A 20866-nucleotide genomic window follows, 5' to 3' on the forward strand; every position below is an offset into this window, starting at 1 on the left:
TTAATATCTCACCTCACCATTTCTCAGAAGCAGGATAACATTTTTCACTATTCAATCCAAAACTGATAACTTCCCAACCCTGCACAGGAGAAGTTGCTACAAGGATTCTCAGCGTCCTGAAGGGCTTATGCCCGAAACGTTGATTCTCCTGTTCCCTGGATGTTGCCTGACCTGCTGCGCTTTTCCAGCAACACATTTTCAGCTCTGATCTCCAGCATCTGCAGTCCTCACTTTCTCCACAAGGATTCTCATGTCATCTTTCTCATGCATAATAAAATTACTTAGCTTAAAGTCAGAGAGGACAAACTAATAAAGTAAAAATTAGATTAGATTACAGATTACATTGCAGTGTGGAAACAGGCCCTTCGGCCCAACATGTCCACACCGACCCGCCACTCACCCATACCCAACACTACGGGCAATTTAGCATGGCCAATTCACCTGACCTGCACATCTTTGCACTGTGGGAGGAAACCGGAGCACCCGGAGGAAACCCACGCAGACACGGGGAGAACGTGCAAACTCCACACAATTCGTCGCCTGAGGCGGGAATTGAACCCCGGTCTCAGGCACTGTGAGGCAGCAGCGCTAAACACTGTGCCACCGTGTCGCCCAAATGCAGACATAAATAGATTGCTATATTGATCTGAAGTTACGGCAAGGCCAGTTGTGCATGTTTTGCAGACCTACATAGCTGCTAGTCTAGCAATGTCAATTTTAGATTTCTCATCCATCTTCAAACCCTTTCATAGCCATTTCACATCTCTACTATCTTCTCCAGGTCTTGTACTGTTCTGTACTCTTTGAAACCATTGGGATCTATGCTCCAACTATTCTGACATCTCGTCAATTCCCCAATTTTCAAGTCTTGCTACTTACAAACATGCTTTTAGTATTATAGACTCCAGTCTTTGGAAATCCCCCTTTAACCTCTTACTCTCTGGTCTGATTAAAACCAACCTTTGGCCAAGTTGTTGACTCCTTTCCCAAAACATTCTCTTCTGCTTTGAATCGCTTTGTTCCTTTTATCATGGTACAGATACTACATAAATGCAAATTAGAATCATAAACATTTACAGCACAGAAAACGGGTCTATTCCTCCGTTCTTGCTCTGGCCAAAATACAAGCCATCTAGATTATCCAATGTTCCCTGCACCCAGTATTTGGTCCATAACTATACATTATGAAGCTGTAGGTGTGTACTGTACCTTTAAGAGAGTTGAAAAGCTAGCAAGGACTGACTGAAAGCACACAGTCCGGAGTAAAAATGTAACACAAAGTAAAAATGTAACACTTCGTTGAAACAAATATCTGGAGTTGTGTTGCTATGAAACAAAAATAAATTCAAATTCAGACAGTTTAAATTATGCCCCAAGATACTAAAATCCAATCTAATTTGAAATATAATGTTTTTGATGACATCAAAACCAATGAAATGATACATTGTGTTGGAGTATAAAACCAGACATTTTGAACATGCCAACTTTAATCATTTATCAAAGTTGGGGGAGAACTGCCAAGAACGCCAACAAGATACAGACTGCTCGCTCTCTGAAAGGTACCTATCTATAAGAAGTTTGCACAACAGTACATCGAAGCCGACCTAGAAACAAATTTAGAGAAAAAGCTACGAAGGCAAATCAACAAAGCTGACTGGTTTTGAAACATGCTCTTCTTTTTGTAAATCTTAAATCGGGGTATTTTTGTTTATTTGGATCAGTATTGTAGAGTGGGAGATAAAATATACGTTTAAGAGAAAGGAGTGGTACAAAGCTGGTGTTTTAATGTTCTCTGTTGGACTTAAAGAATAAAATTGTTCATTTTTACTTTAAATAGCGACCTCTGGGATAGTTCTTTGCCTCTCGAATATTAACAGATTACAGCGTGAGATGAGCTTCTCTGTGTGTTGGGTTTAAATTAGCAGAGGGGTCTACTCCACATCATAACACCTGGAATAAAAGGCTAACATTCTATTAGCTTTCCTAATAGCTTACTGAACCTACATGGTGGCCTTTAATCACTTATCAAAGACACTTAGGTGCCCTCATACACCTATACTTTCTAACCTTTTTCCGTTTAAGAAATATTCTGCACATCTGTTTCTCTTACCAAAGTCAATAACCACACATTTGACCACACCGCATTGTATGCCAGATATTTGCCCATTTCACAAATCTGTCAAATTCTCCTTAAGGATACAAGTTTCCACTTAGCTTTGTATCATCTGAAAATTTGGAAATATAAAACTTGGTTTCCACATCCAAATAGCTGATTCAAATTCTGAATAGCTACCACTAAAAATCCACTAAAGGATAAAAGGAAGGCTGTGTGCCAAACCTGAGAAAATGGGTAAGATTCTCAATGATTACTTTGCATCAGTGTTCACTGAGGAGAGGCACATGATGAATGCAGAGATTAGAGATAGAAGTTTGTTTATTCTGGGTCACGTTGACATAAGGAGGGAAGATGCGTTGGGTAGGCTAGAGGTTATTAAGGTGGTCAAATCCAGGACTGGATGGGATCTATCCCAGGTTGCTGAGGGAGGTGAGACAGGAAATAGCTGGGGCGCTGACAGATATCTTTGTAGTACCCTTGAACACAGAGGAGGTGACAGAGGACTGGAGGGTTGCTCATGTTGTCCTCCTGTACATGAAGGGTAGTAGGGATATCCCAGGTAACTACAGAGCAGTCAGCCTGACATCAGTGGTGGGAAAGTTGCTGGAGAAGGTACTGAGGGATAAAATCTATTTATATTTGGAAAAGAATGGGCTTATCAGTGAGAGGCAACATGGTTTTGTGCGGGGGAGATCGTGCCTTACCAACTTAATAGAGTTCTTTGAGGAAGTGACCAAGTTGATAGATGAAGGAAGCGCTGTAGATGTCATATACATGGACTTTAGTAAGGCGTTTGATAAGGCTCCCATGGTAAACTAATGGAGAAAGTGAAGTGACATGGTGTGCAGGGTGTTCTAGCTAGGTGGATAAAGAACTGGTTGAGCAACAGGAGACAGAGAGTAGTCATTGAAGGGAGTTTCTCGAAATGGAGAAAGAAGACCAGTGATGTTCCACAGGGGTCAGTGCTGAAGCCACTGTTGTTTGTAATATACATAAATGATCTGGAAGAGGGCATTGGTGGTCTGATCAACAAGTTTGCAGATGACACAAAGACTGGTAGAGTAACAGAAAGCATAGGGGACTGTCAAAGAATACAGGAGGATATAGACAGACTGAAGAGTTGGGCGGAGAAGTGACACATGGAGTTCAATCCAGGCAAATGTGAGATGATGCACTTTGAGAAGTCTAATTCTAGAGCGAACTATACTGTGAATGGAAGAGCCTTAGGAAAAGTTGATGAGCAGAGAGATCTGGGAGTTCAGGTCCATTGTACCCTGAAGGTTGCTGTGCAGGTGGATAGAGTGGTCAAGTAGGCATATTGGAATGCTTGATTTCATTGGACGGGATATTAGGTAGAAGAGCTGGCAGGTCATATTAAAATTGTACACGACATTGGTTCGGCCGCATTTAGAATACTGTGTACAGTCCTGGTCACCACATTACCAAAAGGATGTGGATGCTTTGGAGAGTGCGCAGAGAAGGTTTACAAGGATGGTGCCTGGTATGGAAGGTACTAGCTGTGAAGAGAGGCATTCAGAAAAGGTTAGGATTGTTTTCATTAGAAAAAATGAAACTGAGGGGGGACCTGATTGAGGTCTACAAAGTCATGAGGGGTATAGATAGTGTAGATATCAATAAGCTTTTTCCCAGGATGAGGGATTCAATAAAGAGAGGTCACGCTTTCAAGGCGAGAGTTTAAGGGGGACACATGCAGCAAGTACTTCACACAGATGGGGGTAGGTACCTGGAACGCTTTGCCAGCAGAGGTAGTAGAGACAGGCATGGGAGGTTCATTTAAGGTGCGTCTGGATAGATGCATGATCAGGTGGGGAGCAGAGAAATACAGATGCTTAGGAATTGGGCGAAGGTTTAGACAGTGGATTTGGATTTGCTCAGGCTTGGAAGGCCGAAGGGCCTGTTCCTGGGCTGTAAGTTTTCTTTGTTCTCTTTGTCCTTTGAGAGCAGCAGCATTTGCTCGAGACTCGCCTGAAGGCAGCTGAGTTAGCATACTTTGACAGACCATCTGTAACCAAATTGCAGCAAATTACAGCCCTCAGGGCTACTTTGAATGCTGCATGCATCCAGACTGCCAAGAGGGGAATCTTTTTTGCAAATCAGAGGTCATTTGGAATATGGTGATAAACTGGGTAGATGTCCAACGTACTTGGCCAGAAAGAAAAATGCCCCCAATCTACTACATCCATCACAGAGTGTGTGCTGGTACTCTTACTTGCAATGCCAAAAAGATTAATGCAGCATTTAGGAAGTTCTACTCTGAGCTGGACCGGTCAGAGGGCTGTGAGGACAGATTAACAAAGATGAAGTCCCTTTTTTTTTTAAAAGACCCTGGACCTTCCAGGTGTAACTTCAGAGCAGGCATCTTTTCTGAATGCCCCTCTGATAATCCAAGAAATACAGGAGGCAGTGAAGCAGGTCCAGAGTGAGTTTTATAAGGAGTTTATAGGCACGCTGGCCAGGCCACTTTTGGATATGTACAACTACGCGTACAGTCAGGACTGCCTCCCGACCTCTCAGAGAAGCAAATATTTCTCTTATTCTCAAGAAAGGGAAAGCCCCAGAGGATTGCCCTTTGTACAGGCCCATATTGTTACTGATTTTAAAATTCTGCTGAAAATGCTGGCATTGAGTTTGGAAAGGGTTTTGCACTTCAGGCAGGTTTTACTAAAGGTCGTAGGTCTACTAATAATATCAGAAAAGTATTAAACATGGTCCAAGTACGCCAGCAAGGGTTGATTCCATGCTTGGTAGTCTCCCTGGATACACAGAGTGTTTGACCGGGTGGAGTGGCTGTAGCTCTTATGCATTGAAGCGGTTTGATCTTGGAGGAGTTTTTGCCAGGTGGGTGGCAATGTTATATAGTGACCCGAAAGCAGCAGTTCTCACTAATGGTATAAGGTTGGACAATTTTAGAATCAGCAGAGACAGCTGACAAGGGTGCCCTCTCTCGCCGCTATTATTTACATTAGTAATAGAGCCGCTGGCAGAGGCTATCCAGTAGGACCTCAACATAATTGCCCTGGAGGTAGGGCCAGGCAGGCATAAGGGAGACAGTGAGGTCTGCAGATGCTGGAGATCAGAGTTGAGAGTGTCATACTGGAAAGGCACTGCAGGGTAGGCAGCATCTGAGGAGCAGGAAAAATCAATGTTTTGGGTTGGAGCCCTTCATCAACAATGAGGCAGAGAACCTCAGCGGTGGACAGATAAATGGGAGCACCACCCCCCTCTCATTTATGTCTCCACTCCTGAGGGTCCCAGCCTCATTCCTGATGAAGGGCTCCAACCCGAAACATTGACTTATCTGCTCCTCGGACGCTGCCTATCCTGCAGTGCCTTTCCAGCACCACACACTCAACTCAGGCAGGCATAAGATCACACTTTACGCAAATGACGTCCTTATCTTTTTAACTGATCTAATTTTATCTGAGCTCCATTTAATACAAGTGATTAATTTATGTGGTTCGTTTTCAGGGTATAAAATTAATTTTAACAAGTCAGAAGCCATGCCTGTGGTAGGCCTTACTAAAATATCTGATCTTGGGAATGGAACCAGTTTCCCTTTTAGGTGGTCACAGGGAGGTTTCCTGTATTTAGGCCAGGGTGATAAAAATGCCTTGGGTCAATTATATGAAGTTAACTTTATGCAGTTGCATGAGACGATAAGACAGGACCTTCGATGCTGGGAGGATCTTCCGATATCCTGATTGGGTAGAATAGCTCTGCTCAAAATGCATGTTCTTCCTTGCTTATTAAATCCCATGCAAATACTCCCTATGATGTTGCCGAGGCAAGCACTACAGAAGCATCACAGTTGGCTTGGATCTTTCATTTGGCATCATAGGTGGCCTCTTATTAAGCTGGACAAATTGCAGCTTCCGTAGGGGATGGGAGATTTGCATTTCCCAAATTTTAAGAAATATCAATTGAGTTCCTTACTATCCTGCATGGCTGACTGGGCCTGCCAGGACCCATGGTCAATCTGGTTGGACATCGAGGCCTCCCAAGCAAAATGACCCCTCATCAATTTGTTGTTTATGGACAAGATGAGGACTATTATGGACCATCACAGAAACCAGGCTATCCTTAACACAGTTAATGCATGGAGAATGATGCGACAAGGTGAAAGCAACTTACAGAAACTTCCCCTTTCACTCCCATAGGAGGAATATTAGGATTCTGGCCAGAATCAATGGACTCTGGCTTTAAGCTCGAGGAGTCTCCTATTTGGGAAATTTATTTGATGGAGAGGTTATGATGTCTTTCGAGCAGCTGAGTCAGAAATATGAGCTATCTAGGAGGGACCACTTTCGTTACATTCAGGTTAGGGACTTTATACAGAAAAAGACTGCATTGATGGTTAGTCCTTATAAGTTGGATATGGAGAAGAATGTGCTTAAGTCTATGGGCACTCTCTGAGTCAGCAGCTTCTATCACTTGTTAGGAGGTAACGTTTCGAAGGTCATTGAGCGGCTGTGCGGAATCTGGACTCTGGAATTGGGCTGGAAATCTCAGAGGCATGAAAGGATATTTGGGAGAATGGAAGGAAGATTTTGATTTGTAACAGGACGCAGGCTATGCAGTTGAAGGGACACCACAGGGCTCATTTGGCACCGGAGCAGCTTGCGAAATTTAAGACAGGAGCATTCCCAATGTGCCCCAATTGTAAAACAGATGTTGGCACTCTTACTCATTGCTTATGGTCATGCCACAAGCTTCATAGGTATTGGGGTGCCATAGTGAGTGTTTTGGAAGGGATCTTGGGAACAGAGAATAAGGTGGATCGGTGTCCCTCCTCGAGTTTGCCAAAACTCCCCTCTTTGGAGGTGCATGGGAAGAAACTGTTTCATATTCTTTCATTCTGTGCGAGGAAGAACATTCTAATGAGCTGGGTGTCAGAATCCCCCTGGACTCTCGGGGTGGCGTAGATTAGTTATGGAGCACATCTCCCGGACTTCCTTACAAGTATGGTGCACCAGAAAATGGAACTGTTTTATAGAACGTGACGGCCCTTTCGGAATTATATAGACACAGAACTGTCGGCTATATTGGTCAGGGCCTTTGTGTAGTCATGAGGGCTATGTCTAGCGGTCCGGGAGCCCCTGGCGGGGGCAAGAAACCTGAACAAATACAGGCTTGCCTACTGATGCTCCCGGTGGTGGGGAACTTTGGTAGGATTGTGTTGAGTGCAGCAACTTAATTTAAATTCCTTGGTTCAACTTGGTTTCAGTTTTTTTATCGTTATTTATTGAATTGTAGTTTTTCAAGTTGTTTTCCTCTCTCAGAGATTTGTGGAGTACATTAGCATTTAGTTTACTGTTATTGTCGTCATAATGTTATACTATTTTGTAGTGATTTTGTAATTTTGTAAAAAATTTAAAATCTTTTTCTCAGTAAAACTAATGACAAAAAAGGGAAATCAGGAGGGCAAAAAGGGGACATGAGAAAACTTTAGAAAATAGAGCTAAGGAGATTCCATTTTACAAATACATTAAGGACAAAAGGGTAACTAGGGAGAGAATAGGACCTCTCAAAGGTCAGCAAGACAGCCTTTGTGTGGAGCCGCAGAAAACGAGTGAGATACTAAATAAGTATTTTGCATCAGTGCTTACTGTGAAAAAGGACATGGAAGATACAGAATGTAGATGGTGACATCTTGAAAAATGTCCATATTACAGAGGAGGAAGTGCTGGATGTCTTGAAACGCATAAAAGAGGATAAATCTCCAGGACCTGATCAGATGTACATTGGAACTCTGTGGGAAGCTAGAGAAGTGATTGCTGGGCCTCTTCCTGAGATATTTCTACCATCAATAGTCACAGGTGAGGTGCTGAAGACTGGAGGTTGGGCAACATGGTGCCACTGTTTAAGAAGGGTGGTAAGGATAAGCCAGGGAACTATAGACCAGTGAGCCTGACATCGGTGGTGAGCAAGTTGTTGGAGGGAATCCTGAGGGACAGGATGTACATGTATTTGGAAAGGCAAGGACTGATTAGGAATAGTCAACATGGCTTTGTGCGTGGGAAATCATGTCTCACAAACTTGATTGAATTTTTTGAATAAGTAACAAAGAGGATTGATGAGGGCAGAGTGGTGGATGTGATCTTTATGGACTTCAGTAAAGCGTTCAACAAGATTCCCCATGGGAGACTGGTTAACAAGGTTGGATCTCATGGAATACAGGGAGAACTAGCCATTTGGATACAGAAATGGCTCGAAGACAGAGGGTGGTGGGGGTGGAGGGTTGTTTTTCAGACTGGAGGCCTGTGATCATTGAAGTGCTGGGTCCACTACTTTTCATTATTTATATAAATAATTTGGATTTGGGCTTAAGAGGTATAGTTAGTAAGTTTGCAGGTGACACCAAAATTGGAGGTGTAGTGGACAGCGAAGAGGGTTACCTCAGATTACAACGAAATCTTGATCAGATGGGCCAATGGGCTGAGAAGTGGCAGATACTGTTTAATTCAAATAATTGCGAGGTACTGCATTTTGGGAAAGCAAATCTTAGCAGGACTTATACACTTAATGGTAAGGTCCTAGAGAGTGTTGCTGAAACAAAAAGAGACCTTGGAGTGCAGGTTCATAGCTCTTTGAAAGTAGAGTCGCACGTAGATTGGATAGTGAAAAAGGTGTTTGGTAAGCTTTCTTTTATTGGTCAGAGTATTGAGTACAGGAGTTGGGAGGTCATGTTGTGGCTGTACAGGACGTTGGTTAGGCCACTGTTGGAATATTGCGTGCAATTCTGGTCTCCATCCTATCTGAAGGATGTTGTGAAAGTTGAAAGGGTTCAGAAAAGATTTACAAGAATGTTTAGATTAGATTACTTACAGTGTGGAAACAGGCCCTTCGGCCCAACAAGTCCACACCGACCCGCCGAAGCGCAACCCACCCATATCCCTACATTTACCCCTTACCTAACACTGTGGGCAATTTAGCATGGCCAATCCACCTAACCTGCACATCTTTGGGTTGTGGGAGGAAACCAGAGCACCCGGAGGAAACCCACGCAGACACGGGGAGAATGTGCAAACTCCACACAGTCAGTCGCCTGAGGCGGGAATTGAACCCGGGTCTCTGGCGCTGTGAGGCAGCAGTGCTAACCACTGTGCCACCGTGCCGCCCTAGATTAGATTAGATTACAGTGTGGAAACAGGCCCTTCGGCCCAACAAGTCCACACCGACCCGCCGAAGCGAAACCCACCCATACCCCTACATTTACCCCTTACCTAACACTATGGGCAATTTAGTATGGCCAATTCACCTGACCCTGCACATCTTTGGACTGTGGGAGGAAACCGGAGCACCCGGAGGAAACCCACGCAGAGAACCCACGGGGAGAACGTGCAAACTCCACACAGTCAGTCGCCTGAGGTGGGAATTGAACCCGGATCTCTGGCGCTGTGAGGCAGCAGTGCTAACCACTGTGCCACCGTGCCGCCCATGTTGCCAGAGTTGGAAGTTTTGAGCTAGAGGGAGAAGCTGAACAGGCTGGGCCTGTTTGCCCTGGAGTGTCAGAGGCTGAGGGGTGACCTTATAGAGGTTTTTAAAATCATGGGGGGCATGGATAGGGTAAATAGACAAGGTATTTTCCCTGGGTGGGGGAAATCGAGAACTAGAGGGCACAGGTATAGGGTAAGAGAGGGAATATATAAAAAAGACCTAAGGGGCGGCTTTTTCACGCAGAGGGTGGCACACGTATGGAAGGAGCTGCCTGAGGAAGTGATGGAGGCTAGTACAATTAACATTACAGCACAGTACAGGCCCTTCGGCCCTTGATGTTGCACCAACCTGTGGAACCAATCTGAAGTCCATCTAACCTATTCCATTCTCGCCCATATGCCTATCCAATGACCATTTGAATGCCCTTAAAGTTGGTGAGTCTACTACTGTTGCAGGCAGTGTGTTCCATGCCCCTACTAGTCTCCGAGTAAAGAAAACTATCTCTGACATCTGTCCTTTATCTATCATCCCCCAATTTAAAGCTATATCCCCTCGTGATTGCCATTGCCAGAGGAAGAAGATTCTCACTGCCCACCCTATCTAACCCCTGATTATCTTATATGTCTCAATGAAGTCACCTCTCAACCTCCTTCTCTCTAATAAAAACAGTCTCAAACAAAAACAAAACAAAAAGTCCCTCAACCGTTCCTCGTAAGGCATTCCTTCCAGACCAGACAACATCCTGGTAAATCTCCTCTGCACCCTTTCCAAAGCTTCCACATCCTTCCTATAATGCGGTGAACAGAACTGTAAGCAATACAGTTTTATACAGCTGCAGCATGACCTCATGGTTCCAAAACGCAATTCTTCTACCAATACAAGCAAACACACCGTACGCCTTCTTAACAACTCTATCAACACGGGTGGCAGCTTTCAATGATCTAGGTACACTGACAGAGATTTCTCTACTCATCCACACTACCAAGAATCTTACCATTAGCTCAGTACTCCAAACTCCTGTTGCTCCTTCCAAAGTGAATCACCTCACATTTTCCACATTAAACTCCATTTGCCACCTCTCAGCCCAGCTCTGCAGCTTATCTATGTCTCTCTGTAACCTTCAACATCCTTCAACACTATCCACAACTCTACCGACCTTAGTGTCATCCACAAATTTATGTACCCATCCTTCTATGCCCTCATACAGGTCAAAAATGACAAACAACAGTGGATCCAAAACAGATCCTTGCAGTATACCACTAGTAACTAAACTCCAGAATGAATATTTCCCATCAACTATCACCCTCTGTCTTTGTTTAGCTAGCCAATTTCTGATCCAAACTGCTAAATCACCCTCAATCCCATGCCTCCATCTGACCTGCAATAATCTACCATGGGGAACCTTATCAAATGCCTTACTGAAACCCACGTATACCGCATCAATTGCTTTACCCTCATCCACCAGTTTGGTCACCTTCTCAAAGAACTCAATAAGGTTTTGAGGCACGACCTACCCTTCACAAAACCGTGTTGACTATTCCTAATCAACTTATTACTTTCTTAATGATTATAAATCCTCTCTCTTATAATCCTTTCCAACACTTTACCCACAACCAAAGTAAAGCTCGCTAGTCTATAATTACCAGTGTTGTTTCTACTCCCCTTCTTGAACAAGGGAACAACACTTGCTATCCTCCAGTCTTCTGGCACTATTCCTGTGGACAATGACGACAGAAAGATTAAAGCCAAAGGCTCAGCAATCTCCTTCCTGGCCTTCCAGAGAATCCTCGGATAAATCCTATCCGGCCCAGAGGACTTACCTATTTTCATGCTTTCCAGAATTGCCAACGTGTAACTCTCAATCGCTCTAACTGATCCATCACATCTCATCCTAACACAAGCCTTCCTATTCCTCTTGACAAGAGATTCAACTTCCTTAGTAAACCACAGCTGCTGTGCTCAACAACTTCCTCCCTGCCTGACAGGTACATACTTATCAAGCATCCGCAATAGCTGTTTGAATAAGCTCCACATCTCAACTATGTCCATCCCCTAGAGTTTACATTCCCACCCAATGCATCTTAAATCTTGCCTAATTCCATCATAATTGCCTTTCCCCCATCTATAACTCTTACCCTGTGGTATACACCTATCCCTTTCCATCACAACAGTAAACATAACCGAATGTGGTCACTATCACGAAAGTGTTCACCTATTGCCAAATCTAACACCTGGCCTGTTTCATTACCCAGGACCAAATCTAATGTGGCCTCGTTGGCCGGTCTACATACCGTGTCTCCTGCACACATTGCGACAAAAATTGACCCATCTAAAGTACTTGAACTTTGGTATTCCCAATCAATATTTAGAAAGTTAAAGTCCCCCAAAACAACTTTCCTGTCACACTCGCTGCTATCGAGGATCATCTTTGCTATCCTTTCCTCAACATCTCTGGAACTATACGTTGGCCTATAGAAAACTCCCAACAGGGTGACCTCTCCTTTCCTGTTTCTAACCTCAGCCCATACTACCTCAGTAGCTGAGTCCTCAAATGTCCTTTCTGCAACTGTAATACTGTCCTTGACAAACAATGCCACACCACCCCTCCCTTTTATTATTTTCTCTGTTCTTACTGAAAGAATGACCCCGATAGAATCATTCTAGAATCAGTTGAATTTTGCAAGATAATCACCAATACAACAACTCTCTCTCTGACCAGCAACTACATCACCCTGGAAGGTAGACCACCCATCACGTTCTGCAGACTTATCACCTCACAGTCTTTTTTTTAAAAAAAGGAAAAGGAAAGTAATACCCAACTTCCTTAAATTCCTCATTCTCCCAAGTCACCTGGATCACTAGTTCCAGATGATTTCTGGTATCTTCCTCAGTGAAAATAGACGCAACTTGGCTTCTCTGAAACTTCATTATTAGGAAAGCTACCAGAAATACACTTAAAAACATTGGCAAGTACTGCATAAAGTTTTGGTCGCCTGATTTATGGAATGAATTTAAACATTTAGAAAGCAAATCAGAGATAGCATACTAAACTAGCCCCTTGAATGGCAGTTGAGAGTAGCTTCTTATCTGGAAAGGTTGAACAGGCTCGGCTTGTATTCAACATTCCCTGTAATATGTTTACCCAATACACGGATCTTAGAGGTCTGAGATTAACAGTGGAACCTCACAACAGCCACGTGACAGGAAGAAAGTTACTTGTATCCACTGAGTTTAGACAGTAAGAGGTGACTTGATTGAAATAAAAGATCCTGTGGATTTTTGATAAGGTAGATGTGTAAAGGATGTTCCATATTGCGGGAAAACCTAGAACATAGGATCATTTAAAATAGAGAGAAAACTAAATTTTTCTGAGGTTTGTATTGCTTTGGAATTCTTCAGGAAAAGGCAGTGGAGGCAGAGTCCTTGAATATTTTCACAGCAGTCGTGGATAGCTTCTTCACTCTTCAGGGAGTGAAAATGTTATCAGGAATGGGTAGAAATGCACATTCAAGGTTACAGTCAGATTAGCCGTGATCTTACTGAATGGCAGAGCAGATTTGAGGTGCTGATTGGCCAACTCCTGCTTCTTGTTTGGATGCCACCTATCTTAGCCCCAAAATAACATGTCATGGGGAACTATTACCTTGACTCATATGGGACCATTATCTGATTCAAATCTCTTTACCTTTCTTGGGTTCACCACCGACAGTTGTCTTTCCATCCTTGTTCTCTTGGTTGACTTTGTCCTTCAGTTTCTTCTTGTTTGTGGCCTCCTCCGGATTCCAACCCAGTTTCCTCCTGTTCTCAGCCGTGCCGGCCATTTTCAGTTTCTTGGCCAACACAGGAGCGCTGCTTGCGTCACTAATGGGGTCTGGCTCAGGATTTCTTCGCTTCTTGCCTGGCCCAGCTATTTTGGCGGCTCTGACTGGATGAGCTCTTGAAAAATGAAAGACTGGTCTGGTCACAGCAAGTCAGACTGCAACAAAAGTTATGGACAAGTTATTCACCATTTGTGAAACTAGAAAATGCCTTTCAACAGTTTGTACACTTTTAGTAATATTAAAATCACAATTCTGTTCAGCACTAACAGCTTCACTTCTCATGACTTCAGCAGGGAGTATCAATACATATTTGCTGTGAAGTGTGGCTGTTCAGAGGTTTAAGGCTTCACCTTTCGAGTTCCACAAATTTGGACAAACATACCCAATACAATATTGATAGACTATTAACCGAGACCGCACCCTGTCCTTTCAGATGGTCAGAAAAGATCCCAAGAAAGAGCATGAGTGCGCATTCTGGTGTACTCATCAATAATTATTTCTTAACAATATTGAATTTTTTAAACGAGAATTAACTGCTGATGCTGGAAATCAGAAATTTTAACTCTGCTTTCTCCACAGATGCTGCCAGACCTGCTTATTTTTTTCTCAGCAATTTCTGCCTTGGTATTCATTTAATCTAAGTTCCAAGAAGATAGTATATTGATCAAAACCATATTTTTAACATCAAGGTACAGAATGAGATATCAGGTAAGACAGGTGATCAAAATCTTGATCAAACTGGTAGGCTTTAAGGAGCATCTTAAGAGTTGTAAACAAGTAGACAGGTTAAGGAGAGGGAATTCCAGAGCCTGAATGCATAACTGCTAAAGGTGCAGCAACTAAAATCAGAGATGTATAAGAGGTCAAAATTGTAACAGAGTCCAGATATCTCAAGGGTTTAAACTGTAAAATATGGCCGAGGCAGGCCAACAGGCCCACTGAGTTTACTATGTCATTCAACGAGATCACAGCTAAGCACCAGCTCCACTTCCCTGTAACCCTCGAATCTAGCAGGTTAAAAGTTTTGTCTCTCTCAGCCTTGTGCATGAGAAACAGAGGGGCCAAATGTAAAATAAAACAAAACTATTGATGCTGGAGATCTGAAACAAAAACAGGAATTGCTGGAGAAACTCAGTAGGTCTGGCAGCATTAGTGGAGAGAGAAACTGAGTTAATGTTTCGAGTTCAGTGCCCTTGTCAGTTTGTGTTTACTAGTGGCAGAGATTTCAAGGTCAAGGACCACTTCAAACGTGGTGGGAGATTCAGGTCTAGGATCAGGTTCGTCAGCCACACAAGGACCTACAGAACCCATGAACAGTGACATGGATTCTCAGAAGTGACAACTGTACTCATTAGTGGGTTATTGCCACCACCAACTTTGGGACAACGCAAGAACTGAAAAGCACTACGTGGATCTTGAGACTAATCCCAATTTACTTTATAGGTTTGCTGAACAGCATCAAGAGGAAATAAGAGGTTCAACATAGTTTCCTTGTTTGTCAGCCAAGGGATGATATTCTGGTATATTGGTATTCTTGCCAAGTATTGTTAGGAAAAACAAGTCAAGTTTATTTGTAAAAACAAGATAGCAAAATGAACACGCAGTTATCTCTGCATGGAACTCTACTTATAGCCACCTAGGTGAGATTTGCATACCTCGAAGAAATTTTGGAATTATGCTAAGTTTTGTTAACACAAATAAGGGACTTTACTTGGTACTAAAATAATTGTACTATGGTTTCAGAACAGGATAAATAGACATTCAACCCTCGCTGCTTGAAGTGTAATCGATTACCACCTTTCAAATGTTTACGAAGATTTGAGTGGACTTTCAGAGGTTGAAACTAACACATCACTAGGGGTTGAGACCAGTAAAGGAGAAATTGCTCCTGTTCATTAAAGGAACAAGAATAGGAGGGTATAAAACTAGTGATTTAAAAAAAATCATGGTTCAGCACTTTGGGCAATGAGGGATGGGCCCGGATGGCAGTTAGAAGTCAACCATATTGCTGTAGGTCTGCAGTCACGTGTAGGCCAGACTGGAGGAAAGGATGGCAGATTTCCTTCTCTAAAGGACAATAGTGAAACAGATGGTTTTCTACAACAATCAGCAGCGACTGCCACTGGTTAGGTTTTTTTTAATGAATCCAAAATTTCACCATCTGCCATGGCAGGTTTCAAACCAGTGTCCCCAGGATATTAACTCGAGGTTCTGGATCACCAGCCCATTACCAATACACCATCACCTCCCCTGTATTGACTTTCAGCTGCCTAGGATCCAGAGAGTTTCTGATAGCCAATGATCTCTGGCATTCACAGCTGTTCACAAATTGAATAAACGAATCAGTAGCCGGATGCCAGCTAAATCTCACACTGCTCACACCCCGAAGTCCTGCTGTCTTAGCTCTCCTCCCCAACTGCTTGCAAAGCAGTGTAAATACAACTTGCAATGAGTTCTAGTATGCTGTTTTCACAAGTATAGCAATTCCTTATCTAGACCTTGGATGTAAAATCAGTCCTTTTCCCACTTTAGACCACAATAATAAAAAGAACAATGCTGTCTTTATGTTATACTCATACTACAAGATCATAAGGGATCAGTTTCAATCTAGATTGGCTAGGGGAAAAGATACAGTTTAAAACACTAATAGGAAAGCCTCCAAAAGCTTAAAAAGAATCACGTCATTAGTTTCCAATGAGATGCAAACATCTCATTTCCCTGAGGCAATGGCATTTGAACTGAGACTCACAAACACATCCTTACAAAGCACTTGATCAACCAACTAAAAAATATTTTCTGTAACAAAACAAGAAATAGATTTTTCAAGTAGAATTGCTTAATTTCTTTATTCATTGAATAGGAATACTGTTAAAAAGTCAATATTTGCTGCCCATTCCAATTTTCCCATATTGTGATTATCCAAAGTTTCCACAGATACTGCCATGTCTTGACAGAGAAACAAATCCTGAAAGACTATCCATGTTTTTCTCATTAGGTATATCAACAACAGTGCTCAGAAATATTTCGATTGAACTAACTGAAGTTTTATTTTATTTTTGTATGGGATTTGGGTGTTGCTAGGAAGGGCTAAATTTGTTGCCTGAAGTTATCGCTGCCACGCGATTTCAGATGGAAGTTAAGATTCAAACAAATTTCTGTGGATCTAGAGTCACATGTAGGCCAAAGAAGAATGCCAGATGTCCTTTCATAAAGGGCATTAGTGAACCAGACCGACAGCAGTTACATGGACTTTATTAGACTAGCTTTCAATTCCAGCTTTGTTTCATTAAGTTCAACTTTCAACACTTATGGTGAGATTCAGTTTGATGGTAGGAAGCAGAGGTTAATAGTGGAAGGATGAAGACTGGAGGCTTGTGACTAGTGGTGTACCTCAGGGGTTGGTGCTGGGCTCATTACTGTTTGTTATTGATATTAATGATTCTGATGAGAATGTACAACGCACGATTAACAGGTTTGCTGATGATATTAAAATAGACGTTATTTTGGACAGTGAGGAAGGTCATCAGAAATTGCAGCAAAGTCTTGATCAGCTGGGGAAATGGACTGAGAAATGACAAATGGAGTTTAATATAGATAAGTGCGAGGTCTTGCATTTTGGGAAATCAAATCAAAGTAGGAGTTTCATGGTGAATGATAGAGCCTTAAGGAGTGTAGTGGGATAGAGGGATCTTGGAGTTCAGGTGCATGGTTTTCTGAAAGTGGAATCATAGGTAGACAGGGCAGTGAAGGCAGCTTTTGGCACACTGGCCTTCATCAGTCAGGGTATCAAGTATAGAATTGAGGAATTATGTTGCAGTTATAAAGGACATTGGTGAGGTCGAACTTGGAGTATTGTGTTCAGTTTTAGTCACCTTGTCATTATAGGAATGTTATTAAACCGGAAAGAGTGCAGAAGAAAGTTACAAGGATGTTGCCAAGACTCAATGGTCTGCGTTATAGGGAGGTTGGACAAGCTAGGAGTTTTTTCTTTAGAGTGTAGGAGACTGATAGGACCTTATAGCCGAGTACAAGATCTGAGAGGCATGGATAGGGTGAACGCACTCAGTCTTTTTCCCAAGATTGAGGAATCAAGGACTAGACGGCATCAGTTTAAGGTTAGAGGGGAAAGAATAAAAGGGAACCGGAGAGGAAAGACTAAAAATGCGAACTTATGGGGCAACTTTTTTTTTAAACATATGGTGGTACGCATATGGCATGAGCTGCCAGCGGAAGTGATTCAGGTGGGTACATTAACAACATTCAAAAGACATTTGGATAAATAGATGGACCAGAAAGCATTAGAAGGATATGGGCCAAGTGCAGGGAAATGGTGTTAGCATGGATGAACATTTTGGTCGGCATGGATCTGTTTGGGCCAAAGGGCCTCTCTCCATGATGTAAGACTATGACTCAAATTTGGATCCCATTTCATTTCCTCTCTTGCATGGGATGAGTTATAGGCCAATGAAGAAAGAAACTGAAACAGAAACTAAACTTGAGTTATCAAAAATGGGAGATCACTCTGACACTGTCCTTGAAATGAGTGGTTTCCTAGACAACCATATTGCAGTGGGTCTGGAGTAACATGCAGGCCAGACTGGGCAAGGACAACTGATTTCCCCTCCCTGAAGAGCATTATGAATCAGATGGGTTATGACAATTTATGACAGATTAATGATGAAAACGAAACCGTTTCATTTCAATTTTGTCTTAATTATAGATTACAGCAGCCACCACCCAAGCACTAAGGATGTCACCTAGACAGGGGACGAAACGTCTGCATCACAAATTACCGGCTCGGTGAACAGAACCACAACAACGAGTACTCAAGCTACAAATCTTCTCACAAACTTTGAATAAGATTTGAACCCAAGCCCTTTAAGGCTCTAAATTGCTGACCCAGTGACATAACCACCATTCTGCCACTTCCCCATTTCAAAGCAGAGACTCAAGTCTAATCGAAGTCCTACACCCTGCTCCATCTACCTGCAATATTCCTACACCCAGTGCCTAAGTTTTGCCTCATCTGAAACCCAATGGCTACCACCTAACCAAGAACACAAGTTGCTCCAAATCTCTCAACCTCAAAAGCCATGACAATATTTAAAACTGATTTGGTATATAAATGACTTTCACTCCAAGTCTCATTATGAAACAACGAAACTGACAGTTGGATAGCAGACAGATGATGTCTGTAACTCATTTAACTTTTGCTCCTGAAGTTTAGTTTGTCATCTGAACTTTTAACTCAACTTATTTCCAAGAACCTTAAGCAAGGGACCAAGGTTCATGCCACAGACCATTCAGGACACAGGAAAATGGAGGATGCAGTGGCTAATTTTCGGCACCTCCAGCTCATTTGACTATACAGCAAGATCATGGCTGCTCTTCCAACACAAACCTATTTTTCTATCTTTACATTGTATAATTCCTTGAAGCTACAAAGATACTGCTTCCTGTCTTGATTATACTTAACTGGATAGAGATCCAAGAATCAAAAAGGTAGCACATGACAAGATGAGTGAAGGAAGAGATTAATTTCAGCTGAAGTGCAATTAACAGGTGGATTTAAAAGATATTGGGAGGCAATAGCCTAGTGTTACAATCACCTATTAATCCAGAACTCAGCTAATATTCTGGAGACCTGGGTTCAGACCCTGCCACAAATGGCAGAATTTTAATTTAATAAAACTATTTGGAATTAAGAATCCACTGATGACTGTTGTTGATGGTCAGAAAAACCCAATCTGGTTCACTAATGACAGAAATCTGTCAGTTGTATTAATCATTATGAAGTCTCAAAGAAATGAAATAGGTCAGACCACCTGGTTTCAACAATGTACCGGAAATGACAACAGCAAAAACATCCTTTTGACCCTGCAAAGTCCTCCTACAAACACATGGCAGAGATGTGGGGATTTCAACGTTGACCACCAGGAGTGGCTTGGCAGCAGCACTGCTAGTTGGATCATGAAGGACATAGCTACTAGACTGGGTCTCAGCAGATAGTGAGGGAATCAACAAGTGGGAAAAACAAAAACATCTGACTGAAAGCAGAGTTAACATTTCAGGTCCAGTGACCCTTCTTCAGAACTGGACAGCAGGGAAAAACATACTTAATCACATCCTTACCACCCTACCAGCTGCAGGTGCATCTGTCCATGACAGTGTAAGAGTGACCACCACACAGTACTTGCAGAGACAAAGTCATGCCTACACATTGAGAACATCATCCATCATGTTGTGCATTACTAACATCATGCTAAATGTAACAGACTTCAAACAGATCTAGCAACTCGGCTTCCAGCATCCAGCCTATCAACAGCAGAACTGTACTCCAACACAATCTGCAAATCCATGGCCTGACATATCCTCACTCAACTATTCCCATCAAGCAACAGGACCAACCCTGGTTCAATGGAGAATTCAGGAGGGTGTGCCAGGTGTAGCACTAGACATACCTACAAATGAGGGGTCAACCTGATGAAACTGCCAAACAGCATAAACAGTGATAGTCAGAGCTAAGCAATCCCATAACCAATGGATCGTATTGAAGCACTGCAGTCCTGCACATCCGGTCATGAATAGCGATGGGCAATAAAACAACTCACAGGAGGAGGTTCCACAAATATCCGTCTCTTCAGTAATGGAAGGGTCCAGCACATTAGTGCAAGAGATAAGGCTGAAGCATTTGCAACAACATTAGCCAGAACTGCCAAGTGGATAATCCATCTCTATCTCCACCAGTGGTCCCCAAAATGATAGATGCTAGACTGCAGCCAATTCAATTCACTCTACATGATATCAAGAAACAGTTGGAGGTACTGGATACAGCAAAGGCTACAAGCTCTGACAACATTCCAGCAACAGTACAGAAGATCTCTGTTCCTGAACTTGCTGTATCCCTCAGTGACACTGAAACAGCTACAACACTGCATCCACTTAATGTGTAAACTTGCTCACACATGTCCTGTACACAAAAAGCAGGACAAATCCAACACAGCCAATTACCGCCCCATCAGTCAGGTGATGGAAGGCATCACCAACAATGAAATCAAGCAGCACTTCCTTAACCAACAACCTACTCACTGATGCTCAGTTTGGATTCCGCCTGGGCCACAGTCCCTTACCTAATTATAGCCTTGGTTCAAACATGGATTAAAGAAAATTGAACTCAAGTGAGACGAGAGTGACAATCCTTGACATCAAGGTTGCATTCAATTGAGTGTCACATCAAGGAGCCCTAGCAAAATTGGAATCAATGGGTATCAGGGAGCAAACACACCAGTGCTTGGAGTTATACTTAACACAAAGAAGGATAGCGGAGAATCGACATTACGGACATAAGCCCTTCTTCAGGAATGAGGAAAGTTTGTCCAGCAGGCTAAGATAAAAGGTAGGGAGGAGGGACTTGGGGGAGGGGCATCGGAAATGTGATAGGTGGAAGGAGGTTAAGGTGAGGGTGATAGGT

General features: G+C 42.7%; 1 protein-coding gene across 1 annotated transcript in view; it reads right to left on the reverse strand.

The window, feature by feature from the left end:
- usp19 (ubiquitin specific peptidase 19) overlaps nt 1–20866 on the reverse strand; it is a 149784-nt gene that overhangs the window by 117440 nt on the left and 11478 nt on the right. Inside the window, exon 3 of the mRNA XM_087994568.1 lies at nt 13260–13550. Within this exon, the coding sequence (XP_087850694.1) occupies nt 13260–13395 (136 nt within the window). The 5' untranslated portion in view covers nt 13396–13550. The remainder of the gene's footprint in view (nt 1–13259; nt 13551–20866) is intronic.

The sequence above is a fragment of the Chiloscyllium plagiosum genome, unplaced genomic scaffold (assembly GCF_037043375.1).
Source record: "Chiloscyllium plagiosum isolate Xiang-an unplaced genomic scaffold, Cpla_swu_hap1 HiC_scaffold_14, whole genome shotgun sequence".
NCBI classification, from domain to species: domain Eukaryota; kingdom Metazoa; phylum Chordata; class Chondrichthyes; order Orectolobiformes; family Hemiscylliidae; genus Chiloscyllium; species Chiloscyllium plagiosum.